This window comes from Berghia stephanieae, chromosome 2 (assembly GCF_034508935.2).
Source record: "Berghia stephanieae isolate SIO BIC M18660-M18661 chromosome 2, UCSD_Bste_1.3, whole genome shotgun sequence".
NCBI classification, from domain to species: Eukaryota; Metazoa; Mollusca; class Gastropoda; order Nudibranchia; family Aeolidiidae; genus Berghia; species Berghia stephanieae.
In genome coordinates, this window is record NC_088361.1 from 130131056 (window position 1) to 130151019 (window position 19964).

A 19964-nucleotide genomic window follows, 5' to 3' on the forward strand; every position below is an offset into this window, starting at 1 on the left:
GAGAGAGAGAGAGAGAAAACAAAAAAAACTGTACTATCATGCTACGGCCACGTGGAAAAAAAAATCCAAGAATTATATGCCCCCAGACCACCAATGCTCATGTGTCACTTTTGCCATTTGACGCCAATCAGTCACCAAAATCCATGCAATTGAGCACAGGTGTTGAAATACAAACAATAAATGATGTTGGTTTTTCCTCCAAGGACCTGAGCACTTTTCAGAGGAATATTTAACACTGCAAAATCAGCGGAATATTAAGGAGAAAATCCACGAATTCCATGGATCTGAGGAAGATTATCCTCCCTGTCTAAAATGGTGCAGATTTTATCTTTAAAAATAAATAACTGTGTATAGCATCATTTAAAATTGGTATCTATAAAATTCAGAATAATAAAACAAAGGACATGTGGATTGTTTTCGTTATTTCATAACCCTAATAACCATCACTAATCTTTGTTTTTTTTTAACTTTAAGTTTAGTCAATGCACTTGTATTATTATTATTATTATTAACAAGAAGTTAAAATATAATTTTTCAAAAGACAACAATATAAGAGACAAAGCAGGATGAAGATGTTTTTTTTTTTTTGTTTTTAAGGGTTTTACGGCGCTTGCAACACATTAAGGTCATATCAGCGCCAGTAAAAAGGAAGAAAATGGGATAGTAAAAAGTTCTAGAATTACAATTAAAGCACAAAAGAAAAGGTGAGACAAAGGGGAATTGGTTCAAATAGGGAACAGATGTAGATTCCAAGAGCACAGCGTCAAAGTACTTAGTTTGAGATCACCTAAAGTCTCATCCAGACACAAGCACAGGTCCCAACTAAGAGGAATACACTCAAATGTTTACAAATCATATAATGTAATATGTAAACTAAACATAATACAATGCAAAACAGAGAGATGATTTACAAGGAAAAAAATATCATTCCCAAAACTATAACTATTCATTCGACTGTTTCCCTCCCAGCCAAGGAACTCCGGCCAGGGTCAGGACAAAACCAAGTAATCTCATTCCAAGACAACGACAGGAAACAATTGGAAAACAGGTACGGGGGGATAGAAGACACAGCATGTACCTCCCTGCCCACTATGGGAGGTCAGGATCCCCACCCAGGCAGGATGAAGAGAAAACTCTTACCTTAACAATTTGAATGGCAGTTGAAGAGAAATCACAACAATAGACCATGAGATTTGGATTGCTGGAAAGAAAAATTCAAAATGGTTATTGGACAGAATAAAGAGAGAATCAAGTGAAATTAAAAAAATAAATAAATAACCTGTGCAAAAGTGATCAAGTCCATATATCTTCATTTAGATATAATATCATTTATCATTTTCATGTTTATATATTATTATCTTATTAAATGTATTCTTGTCTATCTATCTATGTATTGTATTTTCAATTTCAAACATTGTAAACCAAATGACAAATTGCCAGTTTTTTGGACAATAAAGATTATATTATTATTATTATTATTATTATTATTATCCCAAGTGACACGATGGCTTGAGGTAAATCATATGAATTACTGTTTGATACAAACCGAAAAGGTGCATTCCATGTTAATTAAGGAAAAATGGTATAACTGGTCAAAGTTAGTATTATGTGGATCAACTTTGTCCAGTGACTTTGGATAAATGAGTTTAGTTCAAATATTCCCTGAATTTAACACAAGTTTCACAAGTTCCATGAAAATATGATAGCTGACATGTTTAAGTTATTATGAACTTATGTTTACTTATGTTCCCTCAGAATTGGGAAAAGCCACAAATTATTGTCAGTTATGTGAATCACTATTTGTTTCATTATGTGGATTAAGGTCTGAAAATAGCTATTGCATGAAACGGTCAAAAAGCATAAAAATCCATGGAATTGTTGAGAGTTAAGCAAATAACAAAGCTAGTAAAAGAGTTGCAACTCTGTGTTCATTTTCCGTTCAGTGTGCATAGAATTCCAATGCACATAGTCTTATTTCATTTTTTATTCTTCTCTTAGTCAAACATGCTCAGACAGAAGAAATATCAAAGGAAAGATATTAATTTATCTAGTTCAAATAGGAAAAAATATATAAAAGACTGGAGTACGCTTAATCCTGGGCTTATCCAGCTACTAGGGCTTCCAATTTATATATACTCAATTTAAAGTATATTAAGTCAGCCATGATGAGTATGTTTTATATTAGTTTTTCAAAAATTGATTGGAATTGGTAACATTGAATTAATTAAAAAGGATTCTTTACATCATATCATAGATAATTTCTGCTTGATAAGTTGATTATTTAAAAAATTATTATTAGTCTCATTTGTCGAATACAACTGTTTATTCTATTTTGTAAGATTTGTGTGTGTGACTGTTATGGCACTGTGATAGTGTGTTTATGGATTGTCACGTGATATTGTAAAGCAATTGGAGGTTTCGACATTAGCACTACAGAAGAGTAAGTTTATAATTATACAAATCAAATGCTATTATTATTTTCACATACTTGTTTGTTGTGAGAACTGGAAAAACAGTGTTGCCCACACCACAGCCAACCTGTGAAATGATATTTTAAATAGAATTATAATGTATTCATAATTTCAACATTAGAAGTATATCAGTGCTTGCAGGACAAAAGACAATAGAACTAAGATTCTGTACTTGTGTACCAATCTTGGGACCTAGTTCACAAAACTGTTGATTCCAGAAGCAATCTAGCCCTGTGACAGGCTTAAGGCCACCCAGCGTTTAACATAAGACCAAATGGGTGACATTTGTTTGTTTTTGTTTTTAAGGGGTTTATAGCACTTGCAACATTTTTAGGTTATATCAGCGCGAGTAAAAAGACAGAAAATATGATAGTCAAAAAATCCTAGATATACAATTTAAAGAGAAAGTAAGATAGAGGGGACTGGATAAAATAGAGGATAGAAGCATACTCCCAAGAGCACATTATCAATGTACTTAGTTCGAGATCACCAAAAAGTCTCATCCAATCACAAGCACAGGATCCACCTATGGGAATACACAGATACAAAACAAATCTTGAACAGTACACAACAGAGATATTTTAACTAGTCTGGGGCTTGACTGTGTAACTATGTCACAATTCAGTGATTGACTGATACATGAATGAGATGATGAGGGTAAACACAAGCTGTGATAAGGAAGCTGATGCAGTTGTGAGAAATGAAGACCAAGCTGGAAACACAACAATCAAAAATATTAACTTGGCAAGTTCTTGATTATGAAAAGGGTGTAATCGTGACTATCTGAGTATTTGATCGTGATCCCTCCACAACAAATTTATTCATAAATTAAACAAATCATAAAAATCTACTTCCCAAGATGCAAAGATTTGATTGATGATTATTGCATTCAAGAAAGTGATTTGATTATTTCAAATAAAATCCCTAACAATCATAGGTGGGAATTGAAAATTATAATTTCAGAGGGAAAAGTGGTTCTACCCAGACCAAAGGTGCAGAGCGACATCAACAACAACAACAACAAAAAACAAAAAAAAAACCCATTGTTTTCACTTCTTTCATCAATATAATATATATAATATAATATAATATAATATAATATAATATAATAAATTTAATATAATATAATATATAATATAATATAATAATAGCATAATGGAAAAAGAAGCTAAAATTGTATTGTTATGGTGGTTGGGATTGATGATGTGTTGTTAGTGGTAGTAATGAAGATGACAACAGTGTAATTTTTAATTTGTGTTAAAATTGCTGGAAATCAAAGTTGGAAAACAACAGGACCCTGATTTCAATTCAACGGGAAACAGCTAAATAGCAGGAAAATTCCCTCCTATGAACAATTAATACGGATTTTTTAAAAATATATAAAATATATTTTTATTTATTTTTAAAAAATTGACTCTTTTTTTGTCCGTCAATATCCACTATAAAGCATTTCAAATCTTGATTAAGACAGTCCGCAAACACCGATAACTAAAGAGAATAACAAACTTTATTTATTAGTTTTCTTACCTCAAGCATAGAAAAGTGATGACCTTGTGCATTAGAAGACAAAGATAAAGATGAAATCTGATCATGAACACATTCATTGTTTTGGTCATTTTTTTCTGATTCACTATGCCCTGCATGTTCCTTTTCAGTTGTAGAGCTTCTATCACTTTGAGAGGCACCTGAATCCAAATCACTTGTTGAGGCATTATTACTAGTTGTCACGTCGACTTTTTTCAAACCCCCATAAAGTTCAGGAAACTCTGTAAACAGCCAGTGTCTGTCTTTGAAAAATCGGTTTTGATGTTGACCGTAAAACTCATCCCAAAACTTGTTAGCCTCTGTTTCATACTGCTCTAACAAGATAAAAATAAAAAAATAAATAAATAAATAACAGTTGACCATAATAATAACACATAAAACTTAAATAAATAGACAAATGGAATAATTAGGTTAAAATCAAGACAATAATAATAAAGGTCAAAAAGGTCAGAGAGAATTTATGTCTGACTTTATTAAGCAGCCTGCAATTATTTGTTAGTGGTTAGGCAGCAGATAAATTAGACTCTTGAATCTTTAAGGAATTGAACGCCTTTGAACAACCATTTTCTAAGTCGAGATCCTTGCATAATGTATTTCATTTCTTTATCACAGCTGACTTCCATAAACATGATGACATGAAGATGCAGGGTGGTTGAGGGGAAATAGAGAGAGAGAGAGAGAGAGAGAGAGAGAGAGAGAGAGAGAGAGAGAGAGAGAGAGAGAGAGAGAGAGAGAGAGAGAAGGAGAGAGAGACCATTTTGTTTGTTTGTTGCTTTAGGTCTCTTCCAACACAATTGAGGTTATATGAGAGACCGCTGAAACAAAAAAAACAAGCAATCTAACAAAAATAGTACAAATGTAAATCAAAATCATAACCTAAAGATATCATAAGCTAAATTATAAATAACCAAGAACAAACAGGCAGACGATTTACAGAAAAAAAAAATATCACCTGTCAAAAATACAATCACAAACCAAAGAAGCAGGATAGGCTAGTAAAGAGAAGAAGAAACGACATCACTATCGGATCGTACACCCATGCGAACATCATAGGTATATGATTCAAGGGTGATGCTCCCATCCAACCACCCGCGAGAGAGAGACCATCTGTAGGGATATTTAATGATTTGATCTTTTTTGTTAATTAGAAGGAATTTATAATGAATTCTAAATTAAAATTTTTCAAAAGCAAATAAACGAAACAAAACCCTGATATGTACCTGTAACTTTAAAAGAAAGGCCGGCAATTATTTTAGACTAGATTGCTACACCTATTATGAAGAAAAAAAAATAATTTAGACCCATTTGCCCAGTCCTCTTCCTTGTCGACCACCAACTCATCCAAAGGAGATGAGTCTTGTGTCACTTTATGGCATTTGGAACCAGCATAGTTGGGCTGATGTCATAAAAATAGGAGTGTCACCAATTTCATGAACACAATTATTAAAATATGACACAAGACATGGTGATGAATTTTTTTCACGAATCCACCACTTATAGGCCTGGGATCTTAACAGAGGAAAATCATTCTAAACCCCTTTCCCCCTCCCCAAATTCCACAGCTTAATCTAATCTTATGTAGATAACATATAAAATATTGCATCCACTCAAATATACAAAAGTTCTAAACAATAAATGGGACATACAACACATTTTTTTTTTTTTTTTTGTGACAGGGATTCTAATAGTTAACTTAGTAGGATATTAAACAAACAGTTTAAAATTCAAGCAAATTCTATTGTTCCATTTTTATTTTTTTTTTCAATCCCTGTATCTAGCTAAGGGTGACTTAGAAACTAGGTCTTAAAAGAGCACAGAAAAAAAAAATCAGTTGAAAAATTACAGAATCTTAATTCAAAAAGGCGAACTAAATGCCAAGAAATTCGGTTTAATAATGACATGGTACTAACAAACCTCTTTTCTCATCAGATACAAGATGTTTTGTGTGACTTTCAGTTTTGGATCTGGCTTCATTTTCCTGATCCTCATCCCACACTACATTATCCCTGTAATAATAAAATATGAAATTTCCCTTTATATATATACATACACTCTGTTGACAGTGCCAATAAATATGCTGATGATGGTAATAACAGATGAAAAAGGAGAAAAATTTTGAATGTTTGTCTTTAAGTCTGATTTTTGAGAGCGTTAACCCCCATGTTTACAGCAATAGATCAGTGAGAGTCACACAGTCCAGATATCTCTACCGGCCGTATACAGAAAGATTCATTGAGATGAAAAGTGAATGATCATGTAACAAAAATTAGCAGAAAATTGGGATATTCCAAAAATTGCGGAACAGGCTAAAAAAGGAGAAATTCCTGTTCTGTCTCCAAAATCGCGGATTTCTGCAGAAAACGATCAGAACTGTGTTGATTACATAATTGTGAAGGAAACTGAATATCTGCCGTGCACTTACAGCAAAATGACGTCACTTCTGTGTGTGATTTGATGTATCCTAATAAATGTCATCTTGAGGGAAAGTATGGTCATGTCAATTACAGTGAAAATTCCTTGAATCAGGACATTCAGTCAATTTATTTTCAACCTCCATAGAGACCATTTTCTTGAACGTCTCATATCAAATATGAACATGGTTATTGCATCCAAGTTTTTTTGTTTGAAGGAAAGCACATACACAAACACACATATTGATTTATTTTGCCCAAGTGGGCAAACCATTGCCTATCAATTCAGAGGCCAGACATATATCACTGAACTAATAAGATATCATAATCCCATAGTCCAGACAAGTTCATATTGACATATAGGTTTCCATAACACTTGCATAGAAATGGAATTGGGCAAATTTTGTTTTTAAAATTTAGAATGAAAAATGATTGTAAAAAATGAAAAAAAAAAAACAATTAAAAATTGTATTTACCATAAATTCTTAATTGAGAAATAGATTGAACATTGAATATTACCAAGCATTGTGTTGAAATACATTCTGGGGATCAGTAAGGTAGCGTGTTCCAAATTTTGATCTCTTTTCATCCTCATCTGGTACATCTTTTAGTACACCATTTTCCATATCTGATATATTGTCTGTGTACAGTAGAGAAAATGAATAATTGACAAATTCTAAGGTCAATTAAGAAATGCAGATCACAAGTATTGTCAACATTCCAAAGTATTGCCTTGCAAATCATCGTGAATTTTAATAAAATCCACAACCAATGATGCTGATAGTGATGGTGATCCTGGTTTTGTAGTGTGAAACAGTGTTAAGATTGTTTGCTACCCTCTCAATAGGATACATGTCAATCTCACTAAGACTAAGTACTAAGCAAATATGCTTTATGTTTTATTTTTATATTATTGTGTAGAACTAAAACGCTTAGAGCCTGTGACAACGGGGTAAAGCGCTATATAAATGCCATTTATTATATTATTGGAAGCCAAAATCTTGGTCTCCCTAACCAAAATGGTCCATTTTTTTTGGCTAGGAGTAAACTGCCTACAAGGAGAGGGAGACCAAGATCTTGGTCTCCCCAGACACTTCCAATTTTCAGAGATGGGAGAGCGCTTCTACTTGTGCGAATAGTGATTCAATAGTGGTACTACTGCAAATAAGTTATGTTATAAGCACTTTGATAAAATTTTCAAACTCAAAATATCTTAATTTGACCCAGTCAGGGGGATGGACTTGAAAAAACATAAAATTTGATACCTTATATTTGTTTCTCTACAACTTACGGTTCCAGAGTTATTTATATTTTTCTGTTGAAATTTTTTGTCAATTTTACAGAGAGAATCTGTGATCTCACTGCTGCCTCTAAACCAGCATCACGCGGCGATCTGGAAATTTTGAGTTTTGCAGTCAACATGGCCCACTTATTGTTTTCAGTAATCTTGTTTCAATTAAAAAATAAATGGTAAGGGTTAGGTATCATTTTAAAGTCAAAGATCAGAAAATAAGCTTTATTTTCATATAAATCATTTTCATGTATGGAAAGTATGGAAAAAATTAAGGAAAATGAAAATGGAAAAAAATATGAGGTTTTTGTCAAAAAAAGTGGGGTTGATGGCGGTTAAAATAAAATAATGAGCGAGTGTATCAATTTTGATGAATTTGGCAGAGATATTCTTCAATTAATTGTCTATTGATGTATGAAGTATAATTATAATTAAAATGTATCCATAAATAAGTTTTTATGATTCAAAAATTGATAATTTATTATTTCATTATCTTTCTGGGAAATACAATCAGGAATTAAGAATAAGAATGAAATACAGCGTTAGAAAGCTTGTTTTGTGCCCTTTAAAATGATATCAAAATCAGTCACATCGGTTCACAAATAACGCCATTGTGACCAAAACAGTTAAGGGCCAAAAATAAAGTTCCAAAAAACGGGGCAAGAACCTGAGACGCAGAGCATCTAGTTGAACGGTGTGTTGTGACGATGGGAGACCTTCCATATAAGCTACTGCATCCCAAGTAGTCTTGTTCTAGTAAGGGGTTTGGGAGGGGGGAAACTTTTTGTTTTGTTTTAAAGTCTCCCCCCTCCCAAATAGAACTTCTAGTAGGGGGTTTGGGAGGGGGGAGACTTTAAAAAAAAAGTTTTCCCCCTCCCAAACCCCCTACTAGAGCAAGAATACTTGGGATGTAGTAGCTTATATCAGGGGTGAGAATGACTTGTCACAAAAAAGGAGGAAATTTTTCTTCGTGAAGATCATGACCCATCCATGCGACCATAACCTATAAATTTGAATTTCACTAAAATTTACTGAGATACAATCCAAAATTTGTCTCGCAGCAATTTCTGACACGACTCGGTGGATTTTCAAAAGTTGAAAGTGTAATTACGTTTGGTGGTTGTAGTAGGGACGATGATGTGGTGGTGGTTGTAGTAGTAGTGGTGGTAGGGATGATGTGGTCGTGATTGTAGTAGTAGTGGTCGTTTGGATGATTCTGTAGTGGTGGTTGTAGTAGTAGCGGTGGTAGGGATGATGTGGTAGTGATTATAGTAGTAATGGTCGTATGGATGATTGTGTGGTGGTGGTTGTAGTAGCTGTGGTAGGAATGATGATGTGGTGGTAGTTGTAGTAGTAGTGGTAGGGATGATGTTGTGGTGGTTGTAGTAGTAATAGTGGTGGTAGGGATGATGATGTGGTGGTGGTTGTAGTAGTGGTAGTAGGGTTTATGATGTGTTGGTGGTTGTAGTAGGAATGATGATGTGGTGGTAGTTGTAGTAGTAGTGGTGGTAGGGACTATGTGGTATTATTTGTTGTAGTAGTGGTGCTAGGGATGATGGTGTGGTGGTGATTGTAGTAGTAATGGTATTAGAGATGATGATGTGATGGTGGTTGTAGGGAATATGATGTGGTTGTAGTAGTAGTGGTCTTAGAGATGATTGTGTGGTGGTGGTTGTAGTAATTGTGATAGGAATGATGATGTGGTGGTAGTTGTAGTTGTAGTGGTGGTAGGGATGATGTGGTGTTATTTGTAGTAGTAGTGGTGGTAGGGATGATGATGTGATGGTTGTTGTAATAGTAGTGGTGGTAGAGATGTTGATGTAGTGGTTTTGGTGAGTGTTTTTTATTCAGTGATGATAATAGCAATTTGTCAATAAGGAGGAAAATGTCTCCGTCTATCGATCAAACACAAGCAAAGTATAAAAATAACAGGAACATTGTTTTGTATTTGGATTATGTAATATATTACTATTACTAGTATAAATCCATTCTTATCCTTAGACATAAATTGCCTTTTTGTAAACATTTAATGAATTGTCCTTTCTACATGTTAAAGGCCTACAATGTTATTCAAATAAAAGGCCAGAAAGTGTTGTTTTGTTTTGATTTTTACTTTATAAAGCAGGCTACAATATCTTTTTTACCGAAACCGAGTGGTTAATCAGCTTATAAACAACCCAAGAATCTCTCAAATTTAAAGTCCAAAGGTAAAAAGAAAGAAGAGTAAACTAAGCCAATCACCATTACTTTTTATTCTAATACATATATTATCTCTGTATAACCAGATGATGTAGTAATGGATGGTTGTGTGTGTGTGAGAGAGAGAGAGAGAGAGAGAGAGAGAGAGAGAGAGTGAGAGAGAGAGTGAGAGAGAGAGAGAGAGAGAAGAGAAGAGAGAGAGAGAGAGAGAGAGAGAGAGAGAGAGAGAGAGAGAGGCCCATTTGTCTCTCCCCTTCCCCTTCAACCATCAACTAGCTAATCAAACAACACCACTGGTCTTCTATATCAACTGTGACATCTGGTGCCATTCTGTCTGGCCCGACGTCATAAAAACGGGACCTTCACGAGACTGAGCACAGGTGTCAAAATATGACATAAGACATAATGATTTTGTGGTTTTGAGGAAAATGCTTGACACGGCAAATATGAGAAATTCTCAAAATCAGTGTTTGTTTATCAAAAAAAAATTTGAAAACGGAGGAATTGTGATGGGGATGGGCGGAGATAAACTACCATTTAGGCGGAAATCCGCCTTTAGGCGGAAGATTCTCAGCCCTGTTATATGGAAGGTCTCCCATCGTCACAACACACCGTTCGACAAGATGCTCTGCCGTCTCAGGTTCTTGCCCCGTAGTACTAAGTAGTAGTAGTATCTAGAGAGGTGGGCCGGTGTTACCAATACTTAGCTTCTATACCAGGATAAATCATTCGTTTGGACCGAAAAATAAATAAAAAACTTACCGCTTACCGTCAAAAGCAGTTTAGATTTGAAGATGCATTTGTTTTCTATCAAAAAACATTCGGTACTGGACAATCCTTGATGAATTTCAAAAGTTGTGTTGAAATTATATCCTAATTTTTTTCATGATTCATTCCTCGCGAAATCGTGTGGGTCTCGTTTCTGTTATCAAGGGTGCCGCCCCCAGGCAGGGTTGCCAGATCATTTTTGAGTAAGAGACCAAACTGCTATAGCAAGAGGCCAGATTCCTCGGCAGGAGGCCAAATACCACCAAACCCACCTTAGCCTCGCGAAAACTCTTTAGATTTGTTGAACAATTTATTTCCCCCATTTTTGAAGAAGAAAAAAGAAAATTAATTTAAAGGAACATTCGCTGTACTCACCTTAATCAAAACACCATTTCGCCATTGCAATCTGTGGCGTTAGCACGTGTTGCATTTAGATATTTAGATTGCCAAAGTTTTACCGGTACCAGAGTAAAACGATATAACGGGGAAAGTCAGAGGAAGCCAAAAAGTTGGTTACAGGAGGCCAAGTGGCCAAACCAAATTTTGGGAGGCCAAATGGCTTGGGAAAAGCCACCAGGAGGCCAAACTAGCAACCCTGGCCCCAGGTTTTTTAAAAAGTTTATTGGGAAAAAGATACGGGAAAAAGTGTCCATAGATAGGTATGCAATTTGGTGCATTAGTGCAGTAAAAATTGGTGCGCAAAATTAGTTCGTAGCGGATGCGAGACTGCGTGCGTGTGTGTGTGTGTGCATGTGTGTGTCTCTTTTTTTTTTTTTGGGGGGGGGGGGGGGTGCCTGCGTTGCGTACACGGTAACGGGGCATCTCGCCTCAGGATCTAAGTACACGTAAACTGATTTACCATTGCAACACAAGCAATAGATGGTCCTCGCTGTCGTGACCGCGCGCGCTCGTGTGTGTGTGTTGTGTGTGTGTGTTATGTTTTTAAAAATCAAAACAATTTTAACCATTATTGGCGAGATTCCATCTTACACTCCCCAAACTCCAGATCTTAGTTATCATTAAAAGACAAGCTTTGCGATTTATAGTTTAATTGAAGCCCGAGTCGAAATATGCTCTTACTACTGCTCTCTTGGTGGAAACGATTTATTCTGCATAAGCAAAAAAACTGTCACTGTAAAAGGTTAAAATTTCACGAAGTACGCACCGTGAACACCGCTGTAACAATCCTTTGATATACATCATCAGGCAACCCATTGTTTCTTTCATCTTTTCCCATTCCCCCTTACTATCCCCCCCATCCCCCCGCCCATCGCTCTCTCTCTCTCTCTCTCTCTCTCTCTCTCTCTCACTCTCTCTCTCTTTCTTTCTTATCATAGTGTTATCCCTTCCCATCTCAATGTAAAATGAAAACGTTCTGCTGTTTGCAGATACATGTATGATTGTTTTGTTTTTTCTCTCTCACTCGGCTAGGATTAAAAACCAAGACATCAGGTAATTGGTGTCTAATGCCAAAGTATAGATTCTCTCTTTGGCCAATTTAGTCACGCACGTGGCAGTCAAGCTATTTATTATGTTCTGCCTATAACACACAATAAGTGGGATTTTGGGGGTGGGTACGAAAGAAATCAAGGTCATAAGTAACCGTGCACAAGAGCTGTATAGGGAATTGGTTTCTGGGGGTCTTGCAAATACCAAATATTTTATGGAAAGCTCTTTCGAACTCCAAGACGTCTGGTTTGTTTTGCTATCTTGGAACAAACGAAACAGAGATGTCTTGAGGTGTGACCTAGTTGTCTGATTTTGTGACCTGGATGTAAAGTTTTTTGACCTAGATGTATCCTTTTGTGTGTGCAAGCCATGCGGGTATGTACAGCGATAGCTTGCCAGTTGAGGAAAAAAAAAGAAGAAGCAGCGTATCCGCATTTGAAAAGCAAAACAAAAAAACCCTGAAAAAACAAAACAACTTAACCTTTTAAAGGCGAATATCAATCTTACTTGGACCAAAAATAAAAAATTACCGTTTTCATCAAAAGACAAAAAACAAATTACAATTTAAAAACTTGAGCTTTTATATAGGGTAATATCCACCCAACGTGCTCAAAGCGCTTTTTATCAATATTCTTACTGCTCTTATGGTGGAAACGTTTATTTTTTCTGCGTTAAAAAATAATATAAATGACGACTATTATTTGAAAACAAAAAAATCAATGTCACTGGCAAAGGGTTAATTGCAGTACTCCTGCATCCTGTGAGACTCCTACGGCACTTGCTAATCATAAAAAAAGGAAATAGCAATCAACAATACTAAGTTGAAAAAAAAAGAAGAAAAAAAGGAGGAGGGGGGAGGGGGGGGGGGGAGAGAGCAAACCCAGTAGCAATGCAACCTTTAGCGGCCAAATTCGATCTTTGACCTAACACCAAATCCTCTTTCATCAAAAGACAAGTAACAGCAAAACGATTATAGACAATTGAAGTCCGAGTTGCGATAGTCTGACTGCTCTCTTGGTGGAAAAGCTGTATTCTCCGTTAACAATAATAAAGATAAAAGCAAACTATTATCTGAAAACAAAAAATTTGCTTCGCGTTTAAGGGAGTAAAAACATCGCCCAGCCCCTGTTCCAAGCTCTACGTCACCAAGCCACACGTCTCCCTTTCGTCTTCATCATGCAACCCCCCCCCCCCCCCCCTCTCCACTCTCACGGTGGTGGTGGCGGCGGATAAAAAAGGCCTTTTTTTCTTTTATTCAATCAACTTGACTGCTGGTGGACCCTAGGCCTCTCTACAAGTCCAAGAAATAATACTCACTTTTTCTCTGCTCCAACGAAAATATCTACCCCCTACCGGTCTAATTATTTGTAGCAGACGACAAATTTCTCAAAACGGTCACGTGACACTATAAAAACAACACAGGAAGTCCATGAAAGCTTATTTACGGCATTTCCTTTGAACCGTGTAAACAACAAAATTTCGTTTTCATTCGACTCAACGGGTCAGATTGGCCGGTATTTTTTAACGAACTAAAGTTCTGAAAAATCAAAATGTTTCTTAGAAAGGTGAAAGATGCTAGTTTTTGAAACAGAGGTAGGTTTTTAAAAAAAATCTTTATATTTTACGTGAATGCATGCTCAAGGCGAGTTGGACGTGCAGCGGAGGTTGGTAGGCCAAAGGCCCACCTCTCTAGTTAGGTAGTTTGGTAAACGTCCATTTGGCCCTCCAGCAGGGAGCCGATAAATGGGCTAGTGGCTGTGACCCGATTTTTTGGACTTTAGAGTGATGGGTCTCAGAAAAAGTTCCATAGATTTTTTGTTTATGGATGGATTTTAATGATTGATGTCTTATTTTCTTCGGGAGAAATTACTCTATCGTTTGGTGTAGTTTATTTTAAAATCAATGACAATTTAGTATAACTTTTGATTATGGATAAAATAGGGTATAATTTAGCTTTGGATAATCAAAAGATTAGAACTTGGTAAATCAAAATTTCATGCTGGCTCGTTTATTTAACATCTTAACTTTTATATAAAATTAAATTCAGGGGAAAGTTGTATACCGCATCCATGAAATTCGTTCCAGCAAAATCCTTACTCAAATATTAGCGGCCATTTTAGACCAGTTTTGAAATCTAAATGGTGGTTACTACCGGAAATGCAACACTTTTCAGGTCACAAAGTCCGTCAGTAAATAACAAAGGCAAATAGAAAACCATTTTTCAGCCTTTAAACTAACATAACTTTTCTTCTGCTTATCTGATTTTCACAATTTTGGTATCATTAGAATCGTGTTGAAAAGCACTTTAAAATGATATAGGTTTCATTGAGCTCAATCCAATTTGAATTTTTTACCAAAGTACCTACTCTAGTAGGGGGTTTGATTGGGAGGGAAACTTTTTTTTGTTTTAAATAAAGTCTCCCCCCTCCCAAACCCCCTACACTAGAACTTCTATTTTTTCTTACCCTCTTCTCTTGGGCACTGGACAATTGTGTTGCTTAGCTTAGCAGTGAGCACCACTCAGTAGGATTGTTTTTATACTCTTTGCTTTAACGTTGAGCTTACTAGATATGTCAACAAAAACATGCATGCCAAGAAAAATTGAGAATGATGGCCCTTGTTTTACGACAATGGTTTCTTTTTGTTTACGGCAACGAGGCGGGAGGGTTTTTGTTCGAAGTGACTATCTCCGAATGCTCGGGAAAAATAATCTGGATCTCTATTTCTCCGGTTTCCGTTCTCACGATTGTTTTTGGTTAGGTTGCGAGAGTGTATGTGTGAATGTGTATGCATTTTTTAAAAATTTATTTATTTTATTTTTTGGGGGGAGCGCTCTGTCTTTTATTCCCAACTTTCTGTAAGACTTCTATCTTGAGTTTGTGCTATCCTGTCTTTCAACATCTGTTCCCGTCTTGAATTGAGACTTTGGCTTTAAAATTTAGGTTTACTTGTTTGTCTTTGATAGAGCAGTAAGAAGTGCAAAAGTGAACGCGCCACGGAGTATTCCGATGCGCTTTTATATAACGCAATATGCACTAAACGTGCCCAAAGCGCTTTACAGGGGATCCCTGGTCAACAGCAACAACATTTAACATTTAGGACGGGACATGACGCCTCTTAGGCGGTTTTACATTTTGTTTCGGACAGAGACAACGCGGACAGAGACAACGTAGCCAGGTACTCATTTTACACATAGGTACGGTGAGAGAATGTGAGTAAAGAGCCTTCTCCAAGAACTCAATTATGCGCCGAGCGAGGCTCGAACACAGGACCTTCCGATCCGAAACGAGTGTCATACCACTTGACCACATAGCCGTACAAAAGTTGGACGTTCTATTTGCCTAAATTCCTGAAAAGATTAGCAATACCTAGGCTACATTAATTATTTGTAATGTATTCACAAACTTTAGGTGGTAGTGAGAAACACATGGCGACCGACCGACGTAAAATGCAAATAAGTACTAGGGCTAGGCGGGTACCCGCGGGTAATAAAGTTAAACCGGGTAATCGGGTAAATGGGGCGGGTAATGAGTACATCATGAACACAACTACTACAACGACGACGACCACCACCACCACATCATCATCACTACCACAACAACAACGACCACTATCACATCATCATCATCACTACCACTAATACTACAACCACCACCACATTATCCTCACTACCACCAGTACTACAATCACTACCATTAGGTTTTGGCGCTTTATTTTATTTAAAATAAGGAAACTTTGGGATTGTATTTGGCAATGTGTTTATTTATTATAATATAATTCTAATCGGTTATCTATTTGGAATTACAAATATGTAAACTCAATGCCAGGTACCGTTCCAATTCCCTTATTTTGTGTGTAAAAATTATTCTTTCGGTATTGGAAGTCCTATGAGTGGTGTCTGAAATTCTTGTGAGCGAAATTTACAGTTGGCGTCCCTGAGTAGTAGTAGTAGTAGTAGTAGTAGTAGTAGTAGTAGTAGTAGTAGTAGTAGTAGTAGTAGTAGAAGTAGTAGTAGTAGTAGTAGTAGTAGTAGTAGTAGTAGTAGTAGTAGTAGTAGTAGTAGTGTGTATTAGTATTAGTATAGTAGTAGTAGTAGTAGTAGTAGTAGTAGTAGTAGTAGTAGTATGTAGTAGTAGTAGTAGTAGTAGTAGTAGTAGTAGTAGTAGAGAGATATAGTTAGTAGTATAGTAGTAGTAGGTAGTAGTAGTAGTAGTAGTAGTAGTAGTAGTAGTAGTAGTAGTAGTAGTAGTAGTAGTAGTAGTAGTAGTAGTAGTAGTAGTAGTAGTAGTAGTAGTAGTAGTAGTAGTAGTAGTAGTAGTAGTAGTAGTAGTAGTAGTAGATAGTAGTAGTAGTAGTAGTAGTAGTAGTAGTAGTAGGTGTTGTAGTAGATAGTAGAGCAATGTAGTAGTAGTAGTAGAGTAGTAGTAGTAGTAGTAGTAGTAGTAGTTGTAGTAGTAGTAGTAGTAGTTGTAGTAGTAGTAGTAGTAGTAGTAGTAGTAGTAGTAGTAGTAGTAGATGAAGGGAGTCGTGATAATTCTATAGTGAGCAAAACATTGATAACAGAAAAAAAATGTTGGAGAGGGAAGGGGTAGGTCATAGAATGAAAAAGATTTTATGTTTGAGTTTGGGAGATAACGATATGTGATGACAATGATGATGATGATGAAGATTGCATTATCTTACCTTACATGCGGTGCTAAATAAATAAATAATCCGATACAGAAATGATAAACTAATTTCCGGAATGTCACCAATGATAAGCACACTTCCACTTAACACCCCCCCCCCCCCCCCCCTAATTAAATATATAACTTTTCAAAAATCCAGCAAATTGAACGAAACGAGAGAAAAAAAAAAAAGCGGTTGTGACCAACCGGGGTTGAAACAAAGAGTGACGAACATTTGATTGCTTATTACACACTACACACAGCACCTGTGTAACGAATACAATGGCCTTAATTAACCAGTATGACGCAAGACCCTCATGCTATGGCCAGTATTATAGTTACGTCATGCTTCCGACTCTTAAAGGCTTCATACACGCTCAGTTTTCATCTAGGGACGATCGCGGAACAGGCAAATCGGAGATAAAACGCAATGTGTGAGTGACCATATACCGGTCGCTCGCCAAGCCTGCCTTGCTTAATATTTTTCGAAGTGATCGGCGATCGGGGGAGCGGCAGTATAGAAAATTGGACAATTTTTTGCGGATTTTCGCTGTTTTGACGTCAGATTCGTGATCAGCGTCAAATGTGCAATAGGTTTGATACCAAGAACTATGTTTTTACTCCAAAAATTGATGAAATTAGAAATAAATTTTAATTAATAGTGAGGCTATGTGGCCGACAGAACAGTGCCCCTCCCTGTTCTGTGATGGGGTCTAGTGGTATGACTCTCGCTTTCGGATCGGAAGGTCCAGGTTTCGAGACCCGCTCTGAGTGGGCAGAGTTGAGTCCTTGGAAAAGGCTCTTTACTCACATTCTCTCACCGTACTCAGACGTAAAATGAGTACATGGCCGTTCGTTGTCTTTGTCGGAAAAAAATAAATGGTAATATCGGCTGACAGGCGTCATGTCTCGTTCTTCATGTTTAGCATTGCTGTTGGCTTGGGACCCCTTGTAAAGCGCTTTGAGCACGTCTAGTGGATATTCCGCCAAATAAATGCTGTGTTATTATTTTTATTAATAATATTTTTATAAATTTTGAGTCAGGAAGAGGTAGATGAACAAAAGGTTTCGTTCTTGATCACTGTAAAATTTATAATGGATTTTCCGACTTTCGTAATTTCCAATGTAATGACATAATATGACAGTTATTATCATTATTAACCTTTTTAATTTTTAATTTAGTTTTTTTTTTTTTTTTGTACTTTTTTTGTTTGTTTGTTTTGTTTTGGTTGTACTCTTTTCTTTTTTTTTCTTTTTTTTTCTCCTCGTTGACGCGACATCACAGTTGACCTTGACACAAACATACTTTGGGATTGGCAGATGATTCCTTCTATTGATGCTCTGTTTTAAATTAATATACTCACAAAGTCCGCCAGCAAGAAATAACGCTCCCAAAAATCTACATAGAACCTTGAACCTTTATAGTCTGATATATTTTAATGAGAACTAATCATGAAAATGGGTGTCTGAAAACAATAACAATGAGATGAGTGACGTCAATTTGGTTCCTTCTATAAATATCCGAGAACTTTATTCACTCCATCCGCTCTCTCCTCCTTCAATACATGTGTATCTATTCTCTCATCACTGTCTTGTACGTCTATGCATGTGGTATTGTGATATGACACTCGCCTTTGGATCGGACGGTACTGGGTTCGAGTCCCGCTCTGAGTGGCGCATAATTGAGTCCTTGGAAAAAGCTCTTTACTCGCATTCTCTCACCTTGTTCATATTTAAAATGAGTACCTCGCTGTTTACAAGGTCGTCTCTGTCGGGGAAACAATTGCAATATCGCTTAACAGTTATGTCTCGTCTAACATGTTTTGCTATTGGTCAAGGACCCTTATAAAGTGATTTGAACACCTTTATTGAATATAGCGGTATATATAGCGCAAGTAATTTCTCTCTCTCTCTCTCTCTCTCTCTCTCTCTCTCTCTCGCTCTCTCTCTCCATGTTACATTACTATAGCTATTGCTACATATGATGCGAATATCTTGGACGGTTATTGATGGTATGAGTTTAGGTAAAACACTCACAACATCCACCAGTCGGAAATAACGTACCGTCACACAAAACTACGAGTAACCTTGAACGTTAAAAGTCTGATTGATATAATTTAGTGAGAACTAAATACCAAAATGGTTGCCTTAATACGATAACAAAGAGTTGAATGATGTCAATTTCGTTCCTTCAACAGTATGATATAATTTAGTGAGAAGTAATCACTGTTGTGCGCAAGACGAAAGATAGAATAGAGAGACAGTAACTGGGGCCGGTTCTGTCGACCACATAGACTCACTATTAATTAAAATGTATTTCTAATTTCAACAATTTTTGGAGTAAACACACAGTTCTTAGTATCAATCCTATAGTAAATTTGACGCTGATCACGAATCCGACGTGAAAACAGCGAAAAATCCGAGAGAGAAAAAATTGTCCACTTTTTCTATACTGCCACGCCCCCGATTGCCGATCGCCTTGAAAAATACCTCACCGTGTGTGCGCAAAATTCATCTGCGACTGACTCAGGGATCGGGTCACAGATACCCAGTTTTGCCTGTCCCTCGATCCTCCCTGGATGAGAGCTGAGCGTGTAAGGCCCTCTTAGTTTGGGATGTGGCGGGGAGAGTTTACATTTTGCAGCAATCAAAATTAGGACTTTATAATTAGTGCTGGGTCGAGTTTGAAACGATCAAATCGAGCGGGTTTTCGATCGAGTCCTCTAAAATCGAGTCGGTTTCGGGCGGGTTTCGAGTCAGTGACGTCATCGAGCAGTGATTCGTTTGAAAAAAAAAAAAAAACACGAGCAACTCGTTTGCCACAGGAAACTTCACATACCCCTCCCTCTCTTATGTCTGTGGCTGGCTTGACTGCAGCTGGTTATGATGGGGGCTGCCAGATGGCCAAGTTCAAAATTGGTTACTAAGAAACGCTTTTCTATTATTATTCATTTAAAAAAAAAATATTTTATTAAAAAAAAATGAAAAGATAAGTTTATCCAACTGTAGTCGATTGTTTTGTTAATCAAAACAAATGAGTTTTTCAAGGGAGTCAGAATGCTTGTGGTGTTTGGCTATTTGGGGTCTATTTGACTACTTGGGCAAGAAGAAATCTGGCTGTCTGGCAGCCTTGATTATGATCGTTCGTCGCATCACACACACA

At 36.5% G+C, this 19964-nt stretch overlaps 1 protein-coding gene across 4 annotated transcripts in view; it reads right to left on the reverse strand.

Moving 5' to 3' along the window:
* Positions 1-17125, reverse strand: part of LOC144966632 (tRNA N(3)-cytidine methyltransferase METTL2-like) — a 36096-nt gene extending 18971 nt beyond the window's left edge. Inside the window, exons 1-6 of one of the 4 annotated variants that reach the window (XM_078903390.1) lie at positions 14600-14718; positions 6947-7067; positions 5931-6022; positions 3999-4330; positions 2489-2538; positions 1141-1201 (exon numbers count right to left, since the gene is read on the reverse strand). In XM_078903390.1, the coding sequence (XP_078759516.1) occupies positions 1141-1201; positions 2489-2538; positions 3999-4330; positions 5931-6022; positions 6947-7053 (642 nt within the window). In that variant the 5' untranslated portion in view covers positions 7054-7067; positions 14600-14718. Of the gene's footprint in view, positions 1-1140; positions 1202-2488; positions 2539-3998; positions 4331-5930; positions 6023-6946; positions 7068-14599; positions 14823-16817 lie in introns of those variants that run through there. The other 3 variants (XM_078903389.1, XM_078903391.1, XM_078903388.1) reach the window with 3 other exon arrangements.
* Positions 17126-19964: the final 2839 nt, after the last annotated feature.